We start from the raw sequence: 24,254 nt of genomic DNA on the forward strand, positions 1-24,254 counted from the left end.
GACTACAAAAATATATTTTTGTATTTAAAATGGGATGTTATTCAATTGCAATAATATCTAAAGCATAATACAGAATAATTGAAACAAAATATTAATTGGTTCTCTGTTTGGTGGTCACGCTACATGAAATCTATCATTTTGTCTGTTCAAAGATTGAATTAGATTTTAGAAAGGAAAAATAAACCACATATAAACGATTCCTCTTCTATACATTTTAGCATTATTCATTTTTGTCGTATATGTTATTCTTGTTCTGACGTTATTTAAGTTTCTATCTGGCACGGCCGTCTTTCGGTTGGACCTCGGAATTGAGCTTTGACTTAGAAAAAAATGATTTAGAGTCGCCACCGACCACTTTAAAACGAATTTAGGTGGGTCAGACACCATCTTACCTGATCTGCGTTGTACCAAAAATATATTGAGTTCATGAGTCGGTTACGGTCAAGGAAGGATTAGCACCATTGAACCGCCCTTTCGGTACCAATTAATTTATCGTCTGTCTTTAATTACGAAAATTGAAAATTAAAATTAAAATTTGAAATATTCGATTCGAATGAATTACATTTGATCGATTGAACTTTGTCTAAAAAAAGTTGAAAAGGTTAGATAAAAAAAACAAATAAATATTATATAAAAAATAATGAATTTAGGGGAAACAAGATAAAATAAAAAAAGAAATAAACAAAAGAATAATAATAATAATAATAATAATAATAACAACAATAATAATAAAAAACAAAAACAAAATGAAGAAAAAAAATAAATGTAAAAATAAAAATGATACGTAGATTAATGACTGTAATGTAAACATCCAAAACTTTGAGGCTCAAATCGAAATATCAAAAAGCTACATTAATGGTTAAAGAGCAGGATTATAAAATAAGGGGAACTAAATTTGATATTTCCCTTTTTGTTAAAAAAAACACGGTGGGTTTGGGGCCAAAACGACGCAGTTTTGGTTCGGCTATTTAAGACTAAAACCAGGCTTTTCTCACCCCATTTCCCCTCATTTACACATATCCATTCTCTCACTAAAATGAGAGAACAAACCATTATCTATGGCTTCTCTCTACACCCCTCACCGGAGGGATGGCCAACCACCGTCGGCTGCCATGCTCTGTCGCCGACCGCTACTTCCGGCGGCCGAAAAAACCCAAGCCTACTAAAAGTTACCTTTTTATCCGTAACTCATTTCTCTGTCAATGCGTCGGATCGACGTAGATCTACGAAAATGTACTCGGTATTTTACCTTTCCGGTGCGTCTTTCTCCTCTGTTCCGACGTGTAGTGGTTGTTTACTGCTCTTTCCCTTTTTGCATGTGAGTTTTGTTGTTTTTGTTCGGTGTTGAGGGTCCTCTGTTGTTAATGTTGATGGCTTTTGATTTACTTCTCTTGATTGATGATGTGGTTGATGGTTCTGTTGGTATCGTGGTTGTATCTCCGTGGTGTTTTGTGGACTGTTGATGGATCTTTTGTGTGTGCTGGTTTTCTGTTTGTGACCGATGTTGGTCGTGGGGTATGGTTCCCTCGTTATACTGTTGTCCCCTGGAAGTAGCTTAGTGGGGGTATTTATACCCCCCATCGGTGGTCATTCCGACGATCGTGGTAATATGCTCCTGGTTGGTTTGTCGGAGATTTCGGAATGGGTCAGTCTTGATCTCCTCGGCCGAAAATCTCGATGACCGGTGTGACTGACTGTTATTGGCGTGACTTCTGAAATCTTCCTTGATTTGATCTCGACCGTTGGATTGGGTCAGATCCAACGGTCCAAATCTGACTGCTCATTTGATGAAACATTTAGGGCTTCAGAAACCTAACTATCACACGATTTGAGTCGTTAATCACTGCTTGATATGACGGCTGTAACCCATGCAACGCTAGGACTAAGTTGAGAAACCCTAGCTTGGAATCTGGGTTGGGTCAGGCCCGTTTGACTGGAGTTAGACCTGTACTTTGACTTTGGACCTGGAAAGAAAAAAAAAATAAAAATGAAATTAATAAAATAAGAAAAGAAATAAATAATAATAATAAATATAAAATAAAATATTTTCCGAAAAACCTATAATATATTTTTCAAAAATTTTAAAATTATATATTATATTTTTTTGAAAAATGCTTTCAAAACTATATAATTTTCAAAAATGTTTTTAAAACTATACTATATAAGTTTTCAAAATGATTTCAAAACTTTATAATATATATGTTTTAAAATGTTTTTTTAAAAAACTATATTTATTTTCAAAATGTTTTAAAAACTATATAATATACATTTTCAAAAACGTTTTAAAAACTATATATTATATTTATTTTCAAAATGTTTTAAAAACTATATAATATATAAACATTTTCAAATATGTTTTCAAAACTATATATTACATATATTTTTTAAAAATGTTTTCAAACTATATAATTTATATGTATGTATATATATATATATAATGGGACAAAAATGAGTGTCTACAGCTGCCCTTCTTTGTCCTTTTTCGTGTTACGAAAAATAGGACAAAGATAAAAAGACACAATTTTTCGTTCGGTGGGGTTGAAGAGTAACTCTCTGTCGAATTGGGTTATAGATGGATCCTCCATCGCGAAGTCGAGTCTATCTTGAAATGATATGGATTTGAAGCAGTATTCCAGAATTTGAATCGAAATGTGGCTTCTCGTTGTAGTCCGCCTCGATCTTTTCCTCGGTTTAAAGGACTTGGTTTGAAAATTCGACTGGAAAATATTTAATTGACTCCACAATGTGGTTGTTAGGCCCTCGAGCTGAGCAAAATCGAACTCGAAAGGTCTTCAGTAGCTTTTCTCGACTTAAGATATACTGCCGGAAAAACGGTTTATTGTCACTAAGGCACAGTTAACCCAGATCTTCTTCTCGACTTGAAAACATCGATTGTAGCCAGACAGTAGTGTGATTGAGGTGTCATCGAGCCGAATGGAATCGAACTCGACCAATTTGTTGACAGATAGCCCTTCTTGCCTTGAGCTATTCTGTAAATTTGGTTTGCCTTTGAGCTGAGTGTAATCGAACTCGAAGGTCTTCGGTTGGCAGATAGCCCTTTTCGACTTAAGCTATGTTGCAAATGATGTGCCTTGGAGCTAAGCGTAGTCAAACTCGAAGGTCTTTGGTTGGCAAATAACCCTTCTCGACTTAAGTTATGTTGCAAATGATATGCCTTGGAGCTGATCGTAGTCGAACTCGAAGGTCTTTGGTAGATAACCATTCTCGACTTAAGCTATGCTGCAAATGACATTCCTTGGAGCTGAGCATAGTCGAACTCGAAGGTCTTTGGTTGGCAGATAATTCTTCTCAACTTAAGTTATGCTGCAAATGATGTGCCTTGGAGCTGAGCGTAGTCAAACTCGAAGGTCTTTGGTTGGCAGATAGCCCTTATCAACTTAAGTTATACTGCAAATGATGTGCCTTTGAGCTGAGCGTAGTCGAACTTGAAGGTCTTTGTTGGCAGATAACCCTTTTCGACTTAAGTTATGTTGCAAATGATATGCCTTGGAGCTGAGCGCAGTCGAACTCGAAGGTCTTTGGCAGATAACCCTTCTCGGCTTAAGCTATGCTGCAAATTATATGTCTTGGAGCTGAGCGTAGTCAAACTCGAAGGTCTTTGGTTGGCAGATAACCCTTCTCGACTTAATTTATGCTGCAAATGATGTGCCTTTGAGCTGAGCGTAGTCGAACTCGAAGGTATTTGGTTGGAAGATAACCCTTCTCGACTTAAGCTATGCTCCAAATGATGTGCCTTTAAGCTGAGCGTAGTCGAACTCGAAGGTCTTTGTTGGCAGATAACCCTTATCGACTTAAGTTATGTTGAAAATGATATGCCTTGGAGCTGAGCGTAGTCGAACTCGAAGTTCTTTTGGTGACAGATAACCCTTATAGCCTTAAGTTATGTTGTAAATGATATGCCCTCGAAGCTGAGTGTAATCGAACTCGAGGGTCTTTGGAAGATAGCCTTTATCAACTTAAGCTATGTTGTAAATGATGTGCCTTGGAGCTGAGCGTAGTCGAACTCGAAGGTCTTTGGTTGGTAGATAACTCTTTTCGAATTAAGTTATGCTGCAAATGATGTGCCCTCGAAGCTGAGTGTAATCGAACTCGAAGGTCTTTGGCAGATAACCCTTCTCGACTTAAGCTATGCTGCAAATAATATGTCTTGGAGCTGGGCGTAGTCGAACTCAAAGGTCTTTGGTTGGTAGATAACCCTTCTTGACTTAAGTTATGCTACAAATGATGTGCCTTGGAGCTGAGCGTAGTCAAACTCGAAGGTCTTTTTGTGACAGATAACCTTTTTAGCCTTGAGTTATGCTGTAAATGATGTGCCTTGGAGCTGAGCGTAGTCAAACTCGAAGGTATTTGGTTGGCAGATAGCCCTTCTAGTATTGAGCTATGCTGAAAACAGAAAAAATTAGCTTCCCGTCACAGGTCTAAGCTGGTCGTAGTTCTTCAGGTGTTCTCATGAGCGAGTCTGAACCAAATAATATGATTTTGGATGATTCCCCTTCATAGGAAAGCCCAGAGATAAATTCTGTCAGCCAAATATCTTCCGTCATGGAATTGAAATCTGGCTTAAAAGTGTTAACTGAAAACATGTTGCTCATGGTGAGTTTGAGCCGAACTGGATTTGACCTGAATTGGTTCTCGAACCAATATGAAATTGGTTCCGAGATGTCAAGTTGGTTGAGGTGTAGCTTCTCATTGTTGAGTTAAGCAACCACCATCGTTCTTTGAAGGTGCTTTCGAATTGAGTATCCTTCATTATGAAGTCGAAACTTGACTCAAAAAGCTGCAAAAATCTTGTATGCTAAAATGATGAATGTGATGCACCTAGGTATGTCTAAGATGCACCTAGGTATGTCTAAGATGCATGCAACATGAATGAATTATTTTTTCTCTTGGACTGGAGTCTCATGTTTTGTCTGCCAATCTGGTCCATGGAATCAATCGTGTCCCATCTTTTTTTCAAGCTTGGGCTTTACAGACCCTTCATATATGAGATTGTTCTGTTTGAAAACGTTTTTCTCATTTTTCTTGTTTTATAAGGGAAAATGATAAAAATGCTGTAAAATATTATTCGCAACTGAATTATATTGTAAATGTGAGTTCAAAGAATATCAAAGGAATCAAGAGCTCTTTTAATGCTTTCAGAGTTACAGCTCTTTGACAAAAATTTAAATGGATGAGTTGGCTTTAGGTTGACATTCTTTCTAAGGTTTTGGTAACCCATAATGTATTTTTTTTTAAATATCGCAACATGCTTTGGCATTTCAATTGGGTGCAGATAATATGATGCAACTAGCATGATCAATTACTAGACCTTTTATTTCGGTCCTATGAAATCTTCCATTTGTTCAAGTTTTGTAAGCTCCTCTAACAAAGGTAGTACAAAAATATCGGTTTAAAAATGAAATTCTTGAGTGCTCATGTGAAATTGACTATAACAGGAGTTCCTTAACTCCTTTAGTCTATTTTTACCAAAAATTTCTTGCTTATATAAATTTGATTTAATTTGCCGTTATCTGGCTAGCTAAATCCATAAAGCCGGGGCGTTTAACCAATTGCTTTAGAGGGACAACTAAACATTACAAAGTCTTCAACCGAACAATAGCAGTGGAGCAAACACCAAATTACCAAGTGTTCAAGCAATGTCATTGTTTGAACGTAATCTACTCATAAGGCCAGTGCTTTCAAGTTTCCTCTATAACCAATTGCCTTAGTTGAATAGCTTAGCTTTACGGATTTAATTACTTAAGATTGTCAAGAAGAACCTGTTATAGTCTAGGTGTTGTTGAAGGTCACAAATTTCATCTTTAAAGATAATGACCATCATTGAACGTCTTAAATAAAAAAGCATAGTAATGTCATATGCAAAAGGATGCCCCATGTTGTCCGCACCTTATGAAAGGAAAGTGTTATATTGGTTAATTGCAAGAATAGGGTACGATGTTTGAGGGTATATTCTGGGTAATGCCAAGGTCCTTGTTTTAAATCATGTTACTTTGTCAAAGATCTGTAACTTTGAAATATTTACAGAGTTTCTTAATTCAGTTGATATTCGAAGAATTTCCAGTTGTAAAGTTGATTCAATGCTCCACATAAATTCAATGAAATATCCAAAGAAAGTTCAAAAACAAGTTCCAAACATGAGAAAGTTAAAAAAACAAATTCAAACAAGACGCCTCAAAATTGAATAAGGTCTCATCAGGATGCCCCATTTTCCATGACTCTTTCTGCTTTGAGAGTGTCATCGCTTTAATCATAAAATTCCAGCTCTTTTCTGTCCATCATAAGCTGGATCAAGGCTTTAAATTCAACATATTCTTGTATATCATGTCCATCTTCATTGTGATAACAACAATGACTGCCACATTTAGGATCTGATGTGCTAATATGTGGCGTAAGAAACCCCGCATTTATCATTTGTCTCCATACCCAAGCAAGAGGGTTATTCACTTCGGAAACTCTAGTTTTGGCCTTTTACCCTTTTTCTCGGTGATTGCACTTTCCTTATTCTCTTTATGATTATGTAGAGGGTTCTGTACAACGTGGGGTAATTATGAATTGTTAAAATAAATCCAAACCCTGTTACACATCCTTTGGATAACCTTCTTAAGGGGAGGTAATTTTCAATAGCATACCTTAAAATATCGTCATGATATTTACAGTGCGCAATTTTGTCATACCATCTGGGGTATGGGATTTCAGAGGTTTCTCGGGATAGAGTGAGACCACATATGAGTCAAACAGTTATTGGTAGAGCTCCTTGTATGTCATAAGAATGGGATCGAAATGCTCATTTTCTCTCCTTGGTTCTTGCCTAGAAGAGGGTACAACTGCAAACGATTTTAAAATGTTGATGATCTCTCTTTCTTTCTTCTTCAAGGGAGGTTTTTCACTCGTTCTACCTCCTGGTTTAATGGTAATTTCTACCCTCGTTGTTTTGACCTCTTTATCAAGTTTCAGAATGCAGTAATTATCCGAATTATCTTGAAGTCCTTGTAAGATTCTGGGTGAGACAACCACTTGCGAGGTAGGTGGCATGGTTACCCCTTCCGATAAGCCTACCCCATGAGCACTTGTCTGACATAGGCCATCTAACTTGGCAATGATCTGATCGGCCAAGGACTCTTGGCCTTTCGTGATTGCATCTAGGGTACTCTGGCTATTCTAATTTATCTTTTCTTCTAACTCTCTCTGGAGCTTTAATATGTTCTCTTCGATCCGAGTAGTTCTGGCTTCCATATTCTTTTCGGTTTGAATGAGGATGACACGAATTTGAAGCTTGTGGATGTATGTCCAGTGTTTGTACCCTTTTCGTTATGAAAATCTCTTGTTAGTTCATGTGAATGCAATGAAAAAAAGAAAATTATGTGAAATATGCAAGAATGCATGATGCATGAAATATTCGAGGCATTGATCGGAAAACATGTATGTTATTATAAATAATCCTTATTGGGGACAAAAGTGTTTTGTCTTTTAGGAGACAAAAATATTCTGACAGCTTCTGACAAGTTAACTAGTCTTCTGCCTTCGTCTGTTACCGGTTAAATAATCTATCGAACTACTCCAGCTTCTCTAGATGAACCGTGCAAATGTTGAGTTGCTTTTTGTACTAGCCCACGAAGCCTCGAATGATTACATCTCTGGCATTTATCTTTTGTTGAACCTATTCCCAACGAATATGTCACTGGAGCCCTCAATTGATAGGAACTATGTGAAATTCATTTGCATTTTTCTTGAATTCGTCAGTAATGGTCTCCAATTTCAGCTATCGTTTTGCCATTGTTATCTTGGAAGGGACTCCCAAGACCAGTAACCTTCATCTTGCCCCTGCAATCTCTGCCAGCCAGTTCTTCAAATGTAGACTTTCATTGTGCTTGATGTAGACCCGGTTCTTTCTGAGTCCTTTATAATGCAGCAGAGTGATATAATCTTCAATTGTGGGCACTACGTCTTCTGGATTAAATGTGACACATAGTTGTCTTGTAGATTGTCCTCTGCATTTTCATATCTTGTATTACAACCCTTTGTCCATTAATGCAGCTTATTCATGTTTAACAAACACATTTTTGGTGGATCAACACATCTTTTAAATGATGCGAATGATAAAAACAAAATGAAAGATAACAAAAAATAAAAAGAGTTAGTGAGGTAAATCAAAATAATAAAAATGAAAAATCCTACCCCACACGCTTTAATTCCTAACCGGACATGATCTCTATCCCGCATGCTAATTTCAAACAAATCCTAAACGCATATTTGTTTAGTTCGTATACTTTGAACAGAAAGTAAAGCAGGACATAATTCAAGCATCCTAGGTTTTGAAATGAAGTTTTGGGGTGGGCTCTAATTTCTTGTAATCTCCCGGTTTAGGTTCTAAAAGGTATTCGAGTTCTCCTTGCCGGTGCCCCTTGGGCTTGTCAGACCCTTAGTCCTAAGCCCATTACAAGCTTATGTGAACTAAGTTAAACTCGAGAGGAAACATTCCCTTATGCCCGCACAGTGAATAAATTCACAAGAATACATAAGGTATATGAATCCCGAAGGCTACTTGCTAGGCTCGCACGATGAATAAATTCACACGAAGGCGTCGCTTTTACCCCTACTTAAATAGGGTTCAAAGCTCGGGTATAGAGCATGATATGATTTGTTTTTCAAAAATAAGAAATCATTGAAAAAACGTTAGTACACTATTTATTTGAAGAAAAAAAAATCAAAGATAAATAATTGGAATCGAATAAATAAATTTAAATTTAAATTTAAATTTGTAATTTTCGCTAAAAAGACAACCGAAAATTAATTTCGGTCTGACTCACTTACCTGTCCCCAGTAGAGTCGCCAAGTTGTTGCGGCCGTCTTTCGGTTGGATCCCAGAATTGGGCTTCGACTTAGAAAAAAATGATTTAGAGTCGCCACCGACCACTTTAAAACGAATTTAGGTGGGTCGGACACCATCTTACCAGATCTGCGTTATACCAAAAATATATCGGGTTCGGGAGTCGGTTACGGTCAAGGAAGGATTAGCACCCTTGAACCGCCCTTTCGGTACCAATTAATTTATCGGTTGTCTTTAATTGCGAAAATTGAAAATTTAAATTAAAATTTGAAATATTCGATTCGAATGGCTTACCTTTGATCGATTGAACTTTGTCTAAAAAAAGTCGAAAAGGTTAGATAAAAAAATAAAAAAAAATATTAAATAAAAAAATGATGAATTTAGGGGAAACAAGATAAAATAAAAAAAGAAATAAACAAAAGAATAATAATAATAATAATAACAATAATAATAAAAAAACAAAAGCAATATGAATAAAAATAAAAATTATACGTAGATTAGTGACTGCAATGAAAACATCCAAAACTTTGAGGCTCAAATCGAAATACTAGAAAATTGCATTAATGGTCAAAGAGCAGGATTATAAAATAAGGGGGACTAAACTTGATATTTCCCTTTGTGCTAAAAAACACGGTGGGTTTGGGCCCAAAACGCTACGATTTGGGGCTAAAACGACGCAGTTTTGGTTCGGCTATTTAAGCCTAAAACCAGGCTTTTCTCACCTCATCTCTCCTCATTTACACACATCAATTCTCTCACTAAAAGGAGAGAACGAACCATTCTCTCTGGCTTCTCTCTACATCCCTCACCAGAGGGATGGTCAATCGCCGCCGGCCGTTATTCTCTGTCGTCGGCCACCGCTTCGGCCGCCACTTCCGATGGCCGGAAAAACCCAAGCCTACCAAAAGTTGCCTTTTTATCCCGTAAACACCGTCCCGTAACCCGTTTCTCCGTCAATGCACTGGATCGGAGTAGATCTACGAAAGCGTACTCGGTATTTTACCTTTCCGGTGCGTATTTCTCCTCTATTCCGGCGTGTAGTGGTTTACTGCTTTTTCCCTTTTTGCATGCGAGTTTTGTTGTTTTTGTTCGGTGTAGAGGGTCCTCTGTTGTTAATGTTGATGGCTTTTGATTTGTTTCTCTTGATCGATGATGTGGTTGATGGCTCTGTTGGTATCGTGGTTGTATCTCCGTGGTGTTTTGTGGACTGTTGATGGATCTTTTTTGTGTGTTGGTTTTCTGTTTGTGACCAATGTTGGCCATGGGGTATGGTTCCCTCGTTATACTGTTATCCCCTGGCAGTAGCTTGGTGGGGGTATTTATAACCCCTACCGGTGGTCGTTCTGACGATCGTGGTACTATGCTCGTGGTTGGTTTGCCGGGGATTTCGGGATGGGTCAGTCCCAATCTCCTCGGCCGGAAATCTAGGTGACCGGTGTGACTGACTACTGTTGCCGTGACTTCTGGAATCTTCCTTGATTTGATCTCGATCGTTGGATTGGGTCAGATCCAACGGTCCAGATCTGTCTACGCATTTGATGAAACATTTAGGGCTTCAGAACCCTAGCTGTCACACGATTTGAGCCGTTGATCACTGCTTGATCTGACGGTTGTAAGGCATTCGAGGCTGGGACTAAGTTAAGAAACCCTAGCTTGGAATCTGGGCTAGGTCAGGCCCGTTTGACTGGAGTTGGACCCGTAGCTTGACTTTGGACCTGGAAAGAAAAATAAAATAAAAAGGAAATTAATAAAATAAAAAAGGAAATAAATAATAATAATAATAAAGATAAAATAAAATAAAATATTTTTCGAAAACCTATATAATATATATTTTCAAAAAAATATTTTAAAATTATATATTATATATTTTTTGAAAAATGCTTTCAAAGCTATATAGTTTTCAAAAATGTTTTTAAAACTATATACTATATAAGTTTTCAAAATGATTTCAAAATTAAATAATATATATGTTTTCAAAATATTTTAAAAAAGCTATATTTATTTTCAAAATGTTTTAAAAACTATATAATATATAAACGTTTTCAAACATGTTTTCAAAACTATATATTATATATATTTTTTAAAAATGTTTTCAAACTATAATATATATATATAAATGGGACGAAAATGAGTGTCTACACTATCAATTTTAACATTGAAGAAATTGACATTTTCTAAAAAAACATTAATTTAGTCATGTATATTTTTAATGTAAATAAATAAAAACGATCTAGGAAGATATCGATCTTTTTCAAAAGTAAGTGATACATGTCTAATTGTGAAGGGATAATTTTTTAAATAAAATAAAAAAATTGAAAAATATACTTTTATGATATTTTATAAAATTTTGAAAAATTTAATGAACTTTTAAATATTTTTCATGATTTTTGTATCAACATTTTCAATACGGAGGTAGAGGATTAGAAAGATTGTTTTGCCTTTTTTAATAGATGTTAGGTAAACAATCAACAAAAAAATTCAACATTGGGGAGGAACCAAAAATTTCAAGTAAAAAAAAAATATATGGTCTTAATTCACAAAAATAAAGTCTAAGGATTAATTTAAATTCTAAAAGAGTACAGGGACCTTTGGCACATTTAAACCTTTCGTATTTTAATGACAATTTGAATAGTAATGGACCGAAACGAGCTAGTTTAGGTCAATGAATCTAGTTCGGCTCAACCATAGATCCATACTCGGGCTTGGGCTATATAATATTCTGTTACTGTGATTTTCGTACAACAAAAGGCTTAAGGCCCAAATATGAGGTTTAAACTCTTAAAACCAGACGCTCTTTGAATCGCTCCCAATACTCAGCCGACTAACCCTCCTTTTCTCTTATACCCTGATTCGAGTAACGGCGTGGCGAGTTCGTGCTCCGTGAAATACCGGTGAATTTTAATCGATAAACCATGAATGACATTAGTGACAGAAACGAGAATGAAAGATTAAGAAAGTAAGTAACGTATGGTCGATTTTAGCAGTCAGGAGTATAATTTTATTTATTAATCGTTGATTTTTTCTGTTTCTTTTTTGGGTTCCAGGGAAGCTAATCAATTAGCTACATTTTTGAAAGAAATGAAGTCGGGCTTAGATGTAGTGACTACCAAAGTACAATCTTTAACTGCTAGGGTAACAAGCTTCGGCCATTGCCAATCGCATATGTTTTTATTGTTTTTTTTAGCCTCGTGTTGTTTTAAATCAGTATTCTCCGTTGATTTGGGTTACAGCTGAAAGCAAATAGCTTGCCAACTGCTGATGGGATAAGTTATTTGGAAGCCAAACATCTGTTGCTTCTAAACTATTGCCAATCGCTTGTGTATTATTTACTTCGCAAGGCAAAAGGGTACTCAATTGAGGGACATACCGTTGTTAGGAGTCTTGTTGAAATTAGGTTGTTTCTTGAAAAGGTTTGTAGGATATTTGTTTCTGTTTGATTATTTAGTATTTGTTTGATTTCTAGGCTGTCGTCTTAGTAATTTCTTTTTTACATTTTTGTTATAAAACAGATTAGGCCAATTGACAAAAAACTTCAATACCAAATTCAAAAGCTTACAAGGGTTTGTGGGAGTGCAACACAGCAGCAATCAGGTTCAAATGAAGCATCGAATGGACCTGAAAAGACAGAGGATCCTTTGAATTTCCGCCCGAACCCAGATATGCTTATTAGCAAAGCAGATATGATATCAGATGTTAGTGTTGCTGAACATATTAACTATTGAGTTGAAAATTTTCTGTTTTACTATGCTTTTTTAGGTTTTTAAGCCTTTATTTGTGTTTTTGTAGGATGGTACTGGTGTTTATAGACCACCCAAGTTTGCCCCTGCTGTTGTGGAAGAGGATCATAATATGTCGAGAGAGGAGAGGAATGCTTTAAGAAGGGAACAGGAAACTTTGCGAAAAGCTTCTCGGAGTGCGTATATTAGGCAAATGATGGATGATTTAGAAGGAAAGCCCGAAGAGGTCTGTTGTTACTGTTTCTCATAGAACCACTTCGGTTCACTTTATTAATTCAGCTAATACTTTTTGTTTGTTATTATTCCAGGTTAGAGAAGTTATTGGAACCGAGAGTAGAGAACTCACTAGATATATGGAAAAGATGGAAAGGCGTGCACAGCAAGAGGAAGAACTTTTCACTCGTGCTCCTGTTACAAAGAAGGACAAAAAGATAGAGAAACATCTGAAGAAGTCAAGAAATGGGTATGCATTTTACTCGGTGTCTTTCAGTGTGATAATTTTGCTGAATATTTTTATGCTGAGTTTTTGGATGTTTTATGTAATTCTCTTGACTTGACTGTTTATCCCCGGTTTGTATCAGGTTGCTTGGTCTGACTGATAATTTTTATGATGAAATTAAAACTTTACAATTGGGGGTTGATGCCAATGAGCAACCAACAAACTTCAGTAATGGTAGCAGTGGAATGGGGAAGATAAAAAAGCGCAAGGTATGTTGTTTGAACATTTATGTCATTTACCCCAAAATTCCATATCTAATTTTATTGACCTGAATGACACCAAACTATAGCGCTTTATATGGTTAATTATCCAGTCTTACATCGGGGCTGATGTAATGATGTTATGCATGTGATTTATAACTCTAATTGCATTGATAGAATTCAACTTCTTATTGTAGCCTGATATGCCTGCTGTATTGTGGGTTGGCACAAAACACCTCATATATTGTAAGAAGCGACACAAAAAATCCTTGCTGATTATATTTGTGGCTTAACATTAGTTTACCTATCAAATGGCATCCCTATATTTATTTTTTATCTGTTGTGCTCTATATGATATATTCTCAGTATTCATAAAATTTTTAGCCAGGCATGTATTTACTATATATATTTCAAAATGTTTTCCAGACTTTCAAACGTAGAGGCTGACATCTTTTTCTGCTTATTTGCAGAGGAAGCATTAATGGCAACAAATTGGATGCACATGTTAAAAGGGACCTGAATTTAGAATGACAATTTTGCATTTGAGTTCTCTGTTGAAAGCATTTTCTACAAGTTTTGGATTGTGTGAAAAGTTTATTAATTTTCTCTCTCCGATAAATTAGTTCATTAGACTGAAACATACAACAGGAATTAAATTTGTTATGTTTCAGTACTAAAATCTTTTGTTGCTGACCTTTTGAATAGTATTTTTGGCGTCGGCACCAGTTTGTCTCTTAGTCATTTATAATTAACATATGCAGTGATTGAGATTTTATCCTCTAGGTGATCATTTAGAGGTATTTTATCCTCTAGGTGATCATTTAGAGGTGTTATTTTTGTCGTTATCATTTAGGTTTTGTTTGGTAGGAAGAACCAAGAAGTGAAATTTTAAGATGATATTTCAACTAGTCTAAAGTTTTAATTTCAACACCTTTAATCCACTCATTTTGTGAGGTTTCTTTTGTAGTAAAATGACAGTGAAGATCTCAAGGAGCAGTCGATCATAATATTGTGAACTGTAACAATTTTGTAGTAAAAAATCAAGGCCTCACTCAAGGGGGGGGGGAATGTTGTCTTAAGCATAATGAATTGTCATTAACTGGTTTTACATCGAATCTCTGATGATCGGCTGTAAATTTGTAATGTCACTTTTTGGGCCTGCCTTTGAAGGTTCTGCAATGTTATAGAGAACAAGACTCGACATTAGAATTAAGCTACCAAACAGGAAAAAGGGACTTAAGCTTGAACCATCAGGGAGATACGGCAATGGAAGGGATAGAATGTAGATTAAAATAGGGACTGCAATGTGAACCAAAAGTGAAATGAGAAAAAAGAAATTAGAACAAATCTAAAATGGTGGCTTAAAAATAGATTCAACTACGTACATGTTAGAGCATGTATGCATGCATGTAAATTGAGAGAGAGAAAGAGTTAACCTGACAATGTTACAGCGAGAGATGCAACAATGGCCGAGGATACTTTCAATAGATTGAGCACTGATATGTTGAAAGCCATATTGGTAACAATGTAAAGTAGTGGAAGTAATGGAGCCCCCTCACAACCTGGAGTGAAAATTGCAACTTAATATCAACCAAACTTTATGGTGAATATAATTTATTTGACCGGCAGAAGTGACCGCAAAAAGAATGGCCAAAAGCTTAAATATGGATATCAACCATTTTCAAAACATAAATATGACTTGGATTTACAGGAAAAAGGCTAAAAATTGTCCCTTTATTTTAGTACATGTTCAGAATTGCTTATTGATAATCCAAATTCTATAGCGCCAAGTTTAGAGGTTTCTTTCATCTTACCTAAAACTATATAAACTACGGGACTATGGTTTAGAATAAAAAAAATGGAAATTGTGATATACCCAGAAGTATCTTAAATAAAAATGAAAACCTGCCTGGCATTTCACCTCCTATGTAACACCCATCTCCCGTATACCTTTCCCTATATGAGATATAGATGTCACACCATCTTTAAAAGTAGTTCCTCATTTGAAAATCCGTAAAATTTTGTTTTTTGATATCTTAAAAAAGAACAATTTTTAATATAAAGCAAAATATTAATTTAAATTTGTTATGAAGTTCTACTTGATTACAATTCAGAGCATATTTTCATACTTTAATTACATGTCAAATAAGTTTTTCAAAATAAACCGGATTGTCCTATTGTTACCGACTAGTCCACCTTAATTGATGATCACCGCTGTTACATTTGCACTCTTACTCAACTAATCTTTGTCTTTACCTACACGTGAAAGCAACACACGTTAAATAAGACTTAGTGAGACATAATGTTGTAAAGAAACAATAATGTATACTTAAGTATATCATAGTTATTTGGTTTCGAAATAATTCGTATCATCCATAAGGATTAGATAATTCCCTCTTATTAAAACCTTGTTTCATACTATCATCATAAACATTCTTAGTATGTCCAACATACTTTTATTTCTGTATATTTTCTCATTTTTCTTTAGTAATTATTTATTATTTTTATTTATGACATCCTTTCATGCCTTAATGGACCATTATGCATTTCAGTTATGACATCCTTTAATGCCTTAATGCACCATTATGCATTTTAGTTATGGCATCCTTTCATGCCTTAATGCACCATTATGCATTTTAGTTATTAATTCGGTTTAGAACAATTCATACTCTAAAACTCATTCATAGTATCCTTTCCATACATATAATGATAACATATTCAATACTATAAAACATATATTAATCTAAAACATTCTAATTTGAATCTGTCGCAACCGTCTTTCGGTTGGGCCCCGGAATTGGGCTTCGACTTGAAAAATATGGATTGGAGTCACCACCGATCATTTATTTAAAACAAATGGGTTGATCGGATACCCTATTTCTTACCTGATCTGCGTCTTTCTAAAGATGTGTCGGGTTCGGGAGTCGGTTACGGTCAAGGAAGAATTAGCACCCTTGAACCGCCCTTTCGGTACTACATAATTTCCAGTTGTCTTTGATTAAGAAAATTGCAAGTTAAATTTAAAAGTAAAATTTGATCTGAATTACTTACTCTTAATGAGTTTATGGAAATACCCTTAAAAATAAGATGTTAAAAGAAAATAATAATAATAAAAGAAAGTAACAAAACTAAAGAGTAAACCAAGGAAATAAATGAAACCAATAATAATAAACATAAAATAATTGGATGAAAAAAAATGAAATTGAATAAAATAAAATAAATGAAGATAAAATATATATACAAAAAGAATAAAAAAGGTAAAGTGTTTTTTAAAAAAGAAAAATAATAATAAGAGCAAAAAACTAAAAATATAATAAAAATAAATAAAAAGTATAAATAAAATAATAAAAAATATACATATATAAAATAAAAAATGTATGTATATAATAAAATACTAAATAGTAATAATAATAATAAATAAAAAAAATAAATATACATATAATATTAACTAAAAAATAGGAATCATAGAAATATAAAATAAATGAAGTAAGAATATATATATATATAACGTTAAGAAAATATAGTAAAAAAATAGTAAATAAGTAAACATAGATAAAAAAATAATATATATATATATATATATATATATATACATAAAATAATAAGGGTTAAATTAAAATAAAAAATGAATTAGGGGTCGAAATTAAAATCCAATTGAAGAAAAAACGAATCTGTGTATTTAAAATCAGGGGGACCGAAATGGGCATTAACCCACTGTAGAGGCAAAACACACGGATCCACACGACCCGTTTATAAAAATCTGAATAGTTTTTCAAAAAAAAACACAAGCCTCGAGGGCTTGATCTACAAAAATAGATCTAAAAAACGCCCCCGTTCATTGGCCAAAAACACTTCTCTCGGTTTTCTTTCGAATCAAAACACAGCAAGGGTAAGGAAAAATAACATGCAAAAGTATGAACTTTACCTTTCAAAATATAAATGCTTCAATAAATGGCTACGAGTTGCTTGTAATTTTTTGCTTGGTATTTCGTATATCTCTTCCGAATGTGTTACAATAGTGAGTTACAATGACTATTTATAATGCTTGTGGATCCTATCTTTAGGAGTTTAAATAATAATAAAACTCTATCCTATTTTTAGGAGTTTGAATCCTAGCAAAATTATATCCTATTTTTAGGAGTTTGAATCCTAGTAGGACGAAAAGGTGTGTTGACAACTGCCCCTCTTTGCCCATAGTCGTGTAACGGGGATAGGGCAAAGATTAAAAGACACACTTTTCGTTCAGTGGAGTTGAAAATTGACTCTGATGTTTCAATAACTCTCTGTCGAATTGAGTTACGGATGAGTCCTCCATCGTGAAGTCGAGTTCATCTTGAAATGATATGAAATTGAAGCTGTATTTCAGAATTTGAATCAGCACGTGGCTTCCCTTTGCCCTTCATTAACATATAGCTTTTTCTTAACTTAAGCTATGCTGCTTGAAAATGGTTGCTTGTCACTCAGGCACGGCTAACCCAGGTCCTCATCTCGACTAGAAAACCTCGACTGCAACCGGAAAGTAGTGCGATTGATGTGTCATCGAGCTGAATGAAATCGAACTCGACAATTTTGATGGCAGATAACCCTTATAGTCTTGAGTTATGCTGTAAATGATGTGCCTTGGAGCTGAGCGTAGTCGAACTCGAAGGTCTTTGTTGACAGATAATCCTTCTTTGAGTTGGATATCCCTCGTCGTGAAGTTGAAATCCAATCTAAAGATGGATGATGCTTGTGTGCACGATTCCCTTCGTCGTGAAGTTGAAACCGCGGGTGGCCCCTTCGTCGTGAAGTTGAGCCTGGAATTAGATATCCTTCGTCGTGAAGTTGAAATCCAAGTAAGTAGCATTGTTCTGAGTCTAATATCCTCCGTCGTGAAGTTGAAATTGGCTCTGGAATCGGAAAATTGTTTGTTGACAACCAGCTGTCCCTTCGTTGTGAAGTTGAACTTGTGTTGTCTCGAGTCCAATATCCTTTGTTGTGAAGTTGAAATTGGCTACGAAATTGGGAAATTGTTTGTTGACAGTCAGCGGTCCCTTCATCGTGAAGTTGAACTTACGTTGTCTCGAGTCCAATATCCTTCGTTGTGCAGTTGAAATTGGCTCTGAAATTGGGAAGTTGTTTGTTGACAACCAGCGGTCCCTTCGTCGTGAAGTTGAACTTGCGTTGATTGGAGTCCAATATCCTTCGTTGTGAAGTTGAAATTGGCTCTGAAATTGAGAAGTTGTTTATTGACAACCAGCGGTCCCTTCGTCGTAAAGTTGAACTTGCGTTGTCTGGAGTCCAATATCCTTCGTTGTGAAGTTGAAATTGGCTCCGAAATTGGGAAATTGTTTATTGACAACCAGCGGTCCCTTCGTCGTGAAGTTGAACTTGCGTTGTCTGGAGTCCAATATCTTTCGTTGTGAAGTTAAAATTGGCTCCGAAATTGGGAAATTGTTTGTTGACAACCAGCGGTCCCTTCGTCGTGAAGTTGAACTTGCGTTGTCTCTATCCTTCGCTGTGAAGTTGAAATTGGCTCTGAAATTGGGAAGTTGTTTGTTGACAACCAGCGGTCCCTTCGTCGTAAAGTTGAACTTGAGTTGTCTTGAGTCTAATATCCTTCGTTGTGAAGTTGAAATTGGCTCTGAAATTGAGAAGTTGTTTGTTGACAACCAGCGGTCCCTTCGTCGTGAAGTTGAACTTGCGTTGTCTGGAGTCCAATATCCTTCGATGTGAAGTTGAAATTGGCTCTGAAATTGGGAAGTTGTTTATTGACAACCAGCGGTCCCTTCGTCATGAAGTTGAACTTGCGTTGTCTTGAGTCCAATATCATTCGCTGTGAAGTTGAAATTGGCTCTGAAATTGGGAAATTGTTTATCGACAACCAGCGGTCCCTTCGTCGTGAAGTTGAACTTGCGTTGTCTGGAGTACAATATCCTTCGTTATGAAGTTGAAATTGGCTCTGAAATTGAGAAGTTGTTTGTTGACAACCAGCGGTCCCTTCGTCGTAAAGTTGAACTTGCGTTGTCTGGAGTCCAATATCCTTCGCTGTGAAGTTGAAATTGGCTCTGAATTTGGGAAGTTGTTTGTTAACAACCAGCTGTCCCTTCGTTGTGAAGTTGAACTTGTGTTATCTCGAGTGGCACGATATCCTCCGTCGTGGAGTTGAAATCGCGGATAGCCACTTCGTTGTGAAGTTGAGCCTTGACTTGAATATCCTTCGTCATGAAGTTGAAATCCAATTATTGTATGTTGCGGGTGGACACAATTCCCTTCACCGTGAAGTTGAAACCGTGGAGACCCCTTTATTGTGAAGTTTGGCTTCGAGCTAGATATCATTCGTCGTGAAGTTGAAATATACTCTCGAGCAAATTGTGTTGTTTCGAGAGAAACTTTCAATCTGTCGAGTTGGTCGAAGTGTAGCTTCTTGCTGCTGAGTTAAGCAACCAACATGAATCTTTAAAGGTGCTTTTGAATCGAGTATCCTTCGTCTTGAAGTTGAAACTTGACTTGAAAAGCTGCAAAAAATTATGTATATGGAAAATGATAAATATGATGCTCTAAAATGTATGCATAAGATGCATGTAACATGAATTGGTTATATTTTATCTCCTGAAAAAGGTCTGATAATTTGTATTAGGATGTTGAATCCCCAAATGATGCCCCAATATCAAAAAATGCCTTAATATTTGATGTTGAATCTCCAAAGATGCCCTAAATGTTCCCCATTTCTTGCTTCAGCATTGATTCTGAGCATGAGTTTTGTGTCTAAGAGTCACATGTCATTTACCAAGATCCACTCTAGAGAGACTGTCTTGTTTGAAAAAAATGTTTTTCTTTCTCTTTTATTTTCAAAGTTCTGAAAATGTCAATAAAGAGTTTCGAAAAATGTTTAATCAAAAGTTTTGAAAATATTGTCTCTTTCACGGTTTTACAATTGAGACGAATCATAAAACTAGAGTTCATTGGATATCAAATGTTTAATTACAATGTTAATCCTTCAATAAATTATAGATATTTGACACGTGCCAAGATCAAAGCTATCTTTGGGAAATGGTTAAGTAAAGAATAAAAAGGTCTCAGGTTATTGTGTTTGGTCAAAGGTTTGGCATTTGATGCTCAAATATTTGATGGGGTAGCTTGCATGCTCCTTTACTGTAAGTGTTCTCCGACTCTCAGTTTTCATAGTTACATTTGGATTGTGCGATGCCTTATCAAGGAATTTGTGTGATCGCCTCAGTTGCACAATTTTTATATTCGAGCCGCCTTTTCAGGTTTTCAACTCGAATCCTCCTTTGGTTTCAAGACGTTATTCAAGATTTACGTCTTGAACCCCCCTTTGTTATTTTTCTCTACCATGCATTAATTACATTGTTTTCTGCAAACAAAGATTAATCCTGATGGGCGGGATGAAATCTGAAGATATTCTCTTTTGTTTAGAAATCCATGTATGATTAGAAGAGACTTTTAAGGCACGTAATGTAGGTCAGGGTTCATGGTTATGAAAGAAAATGATAAATAGGCCCAAACAAGTGTTTCAGGGTGTTGAACCAATGATCAATTCATTCTGATGCCTTCAATCTTGCTCAAAATGTTTCTCTCTCTTGATGCTCTATGATCTTCGAGTGAAGTGATTCAGTGATTCGGGAATGATTGTGCTTGATCAATCTCATAGTTTGAAGCTTGATGTACTATTTGTCTTTAGGGAATCTTTGCATGTGTTTTTTTGTCCCTTTTTCTTTTTGATTTTTGTTCTTTCTTTTTTTTTTCTTTTTTGCTTCTTTTCTTTTTTGTTTTTGCCCTTTTTGTTCTGATTGAATCTTCGCACTTGGCATTTGGTTCACCTTTTGATATCTCATCTAAATCAATGTCTTCGCTCATATGAGCATACTTCTTCCACCTTGCCCCCCAGTGTGGAGGGTGATCCTTGGTTAGGGTTGAATCAGAAGAAAAATACTACAGGCTCAAAAGGGGACACAAGAGATATATTTTTTCTCATGTTGTGAAGGGATAAAGAAAGAAAGTCGTTCATCATTTCATACATGTAAATCTTCACATAAGAGGTATCCCCAGGGGGATAGATTTTCAAGATTAATTCTATTCACATGAAAACAGTGTAATTAATGTATGATAGAATTATTTCGAATTCTTCTTCTTCTTCTTTCCCAGATGTCTCAATGTCCAGGCTCCCCGCGAGATGCCCCAAGTTGGTTCTTTAGAAGAATGCTCATGTTAAAATGAACAACCCAATGCCTTGGGTTTTAATGGTAAGAAAGGTTATTCTTGAGTCTAAAAATGATAGTGGTGTGATCTTATTGACTCAAAGAAAGGTATGAGTGTATCAAAAAGATAAAGGCAATATTCAAGAATTTCAAAAGGAGGTAATGTCAAAATTTCGTCTTTTGGTAATGACCACGAGTTGTTTTGGGCAAAGAATCAAGGTATTTTATTCTGGGGTTTGAGACAGGGTAAGAAAGGTCTAATCTTTCCATATGTCAAAAATCTATAATTCTTGAAGAATTAAAAGAATTATTAATTCATTTAATATTCGAAGAACTAAAGATTAAAATTTGTTCAATTGCTCCACCTTAGAAAGCAGCATAAATTCAATCATTTAAAAGATTAAGCAAACATGAAAGATCAAATACGTGTTCAAACAAAACAATCCTCTAAGTGCAAATGGTATATGCCATGCCCCCTTCTTCGGCAAGCGCCTTACAGTTTTCAGAGAAATGCTTGGGGCTTCTTATGTGGTAACAGCTAACAGCTTTAACATCGTAGCCCTTAGGATATGGGGATTCTTTTCTTAGATCATACTGGCTGGCTTTGTCCTACAATCAACTGATCAAGCTCTCATTGTATTGTTTTCAGTTTTTTTCTTTTGATGTTACAATCTTGCTTCCATGTAGTGTCATGTGGTTAAAACCACTTCATCGAATCCTCCATGAAGAAATTTCATGTTTATGAAAATGCTTAAAAATGAAATGTAGATGCACAACGCAAAATGAAAAAAATGCATGAAATGTTTGAGGCATTGATCCAGAAAAGTGCCCATTATTATAAATAATCCTTATTTCGACAAAAATATTTTATCTTGTAAGAGACATAAAAACAATCAAAGGTACATTCAGACTAAATCCTCTAGACCCCGAACAGCTTCCAGCAGGTTGACAAGTCTTCTGTTTTCATCTGTCACTGGTTGCATGTCTTGTTGGACCACTCCAGCTTCCCTTGCCAGACCGTGTAGATGGCAAGCTGCCTTCTGTACTTGATCCAGGAAATCTCGGATTAATACGTCTCTGTCTTTCACCCTTTGTTGTGCTTGCTCCCAACGGAAACGCCACTGCAAACCCCCGTCGAATGGCACTATCTGAAGCTCACTCGCTTGCTTTTTGAAGCTATTGTTTTACCATCTTTCTCATGTTGTTTCTCCATATCAGCCATTTGGATTCTCAGGCGTTGGATTCTCAGGAGTTATCCTTGACTTTATCTTGGTACCCCTTTCTTAAGTCTTCAAGCTCAAAATAGACTCTTTTCTGCTCTATTTCCAGTTTGTCTGCTCTATCTTTCTAAGAATTGGCATCTAGTTTCCATTGATAACGTTCAACTTCAAGTTCCTTAACTCTTTGTTTCATCTCATTATTCACAGCTTCAAACTCTGCCTTGACTATCTCAAGTTCAGAAGGGACAGGCCTGAGATGTTCCTCCATGGTCCTGGTGTCTTCACAGTCTGGCATCAGGATGCTATCATTCTTTCTCAATCTTCGCCACTCAATATAATCCGGAGTAAGCATATCTCTGGCAGCCACGACATCCATCCGGGATACTTTCTTCCATGACTCGGCTGCCTCTTTGATCCTCTTCTTATAACTGTCACCGTGATACACAAACTCTGATGTAGATAATCCGTATGTTGCTGGGATAAACTGACGTGCCCCATACTGTCTAAGTGCCAACAACGGAGCATACCCAACTGCACCCCAAAGTCCAAGTAAGGTCATAGTGTCAGAATCCCCAAATCGGAAAAGAACGTCACTGAGGAACAACCAGGGGGCTCTCCAAGTAATATCCCGGTCCTGAAGATGAATGAAGACCTTCATCCATTCTTCCTTCGAAGCGTCTTCGTGCCATTTCATAGTGATGAACTCTCCCAATGGTGAATAGGTAGTGCTGAATCGGCGGTAGGCAACCCCGTTAGTCTTCCAGAAGTGGCTGTGAATCCAGACTTGAAGGAGCTGAACACATCCAATGAACCTTCCTCCACCAGTTCTTCTGCAATGATTAAGAGACCGAAAGGTCTCGGCTAAGATGGTCGGCGCTGGGTTGACTCGCCTTGGAAGTTGTTCAAATAGTTCTACTACGGCTGCATCGATACACCCCAAGGTCGTCGGAAAGATAATCAAACCGTACAGACCCAGTGCAAAAAGATCTATAGTCTTCCATTCATCAGGGTGGTTTGGATCCACTCGATTCCTTCCCCGTTACCTTTGTGTCAAAGTCGATCAGTCACCCATTTTTCATCAACCCCTGCAATCTTAGCTAGTCCGTTCTTGAAAGGCTGACTCTTGATGTTTTTGATATATGCCCTCTCTAGTCTGATGTTTTCGCAGTGCAGTAGGGTAGTATACTCTTCAATTGTGGGCACCATGTCCTCCCGGTTAAAGGTGAAACAACTATATCTCGGGTTTCAGAATTGAATTAATGCTCGGAGCAGAGGCTTATCAGTCTTGACATAGAGTAAGAGGGCAATATCACCATATTGTTGGCTGAACTTCTGCTTTCTGTCATTCCCTCAACTGTCCCAAATATTTCGCAGTTCTTGGACATCATTTTGTTTCAGGCTGACAGATGCGTAACTAACAAGCTTTGACACATAATTTCCCTGAAGACTGTCTCCCTTCTCTTTCTGAGTCTTCTCGGACCATAGTCATGCCTCAGCGTTTTTAATCTCTTATATTACAACACCTTTGTCCATTAATTCGGATTTATTT

At 36.2% G+C, this 24,254-nt stretch overlaps 1 protein-coding gene across 2 annotated transcripts; it reads left to right on the forward strand.

Annotated features, from left to right (window-relative positions):
- Positions 1-11,661: 11,661 nt before the first annotated feature.
- On the forward strand, positions 11,662-13,995 carry LOC120180173 (neuroguidin-like). Of its 2 annotated transcripts, none has more exons than XM_039185554.1 (8): positions 11,662-11,804; positions 11,893-11,980; positions 12,079-12,258; positions 12,358-12,540; positions 12,635-12,811; positions 12,894-13,048; positions 13,167-13,293; positions 13,755-13,995. In XM_039185554.1, exons 1-8 carry the CDS (start codon positions 11,761-11,763, stop codon positions 13,764-13,766), a joined length of 966 nt encoding a protein of 321 aa, XP_039041485.1. In that variant the 5' UTR covers positions 11,662-11,760; the 3' UTR covers positions 13,767-13,995. The 2 variants fall into 2 exon arrangements, with proteins under 2 accessions (XP_039041485.1, XP_039041486.1); XM_039185555.1 differs by having other exon boundaries at positions 11,718-11,808.
- Positions 13,996-24,254: the final 10,259 nt, after the last annotated feature.

The sequence above is a fragment of the Hibiscus syriacus genome, unplaced genomic scaffold, assembly GCF_006381635.1.
Source record: "Hibiscus syriacus cultivar Baekdansim isolate YM2019G1 unplaced genomic scaffold, ASM638163v2 tig00112491_pilon, whole genome shotgun sequence".
NCBI classification, from domain to species: Eukaryota; Viridiplantae; Streptophyta; class Magnoliopsida; order Malvales; family Malvaceae; genus Hibiscus; species Hibiscus syriacus.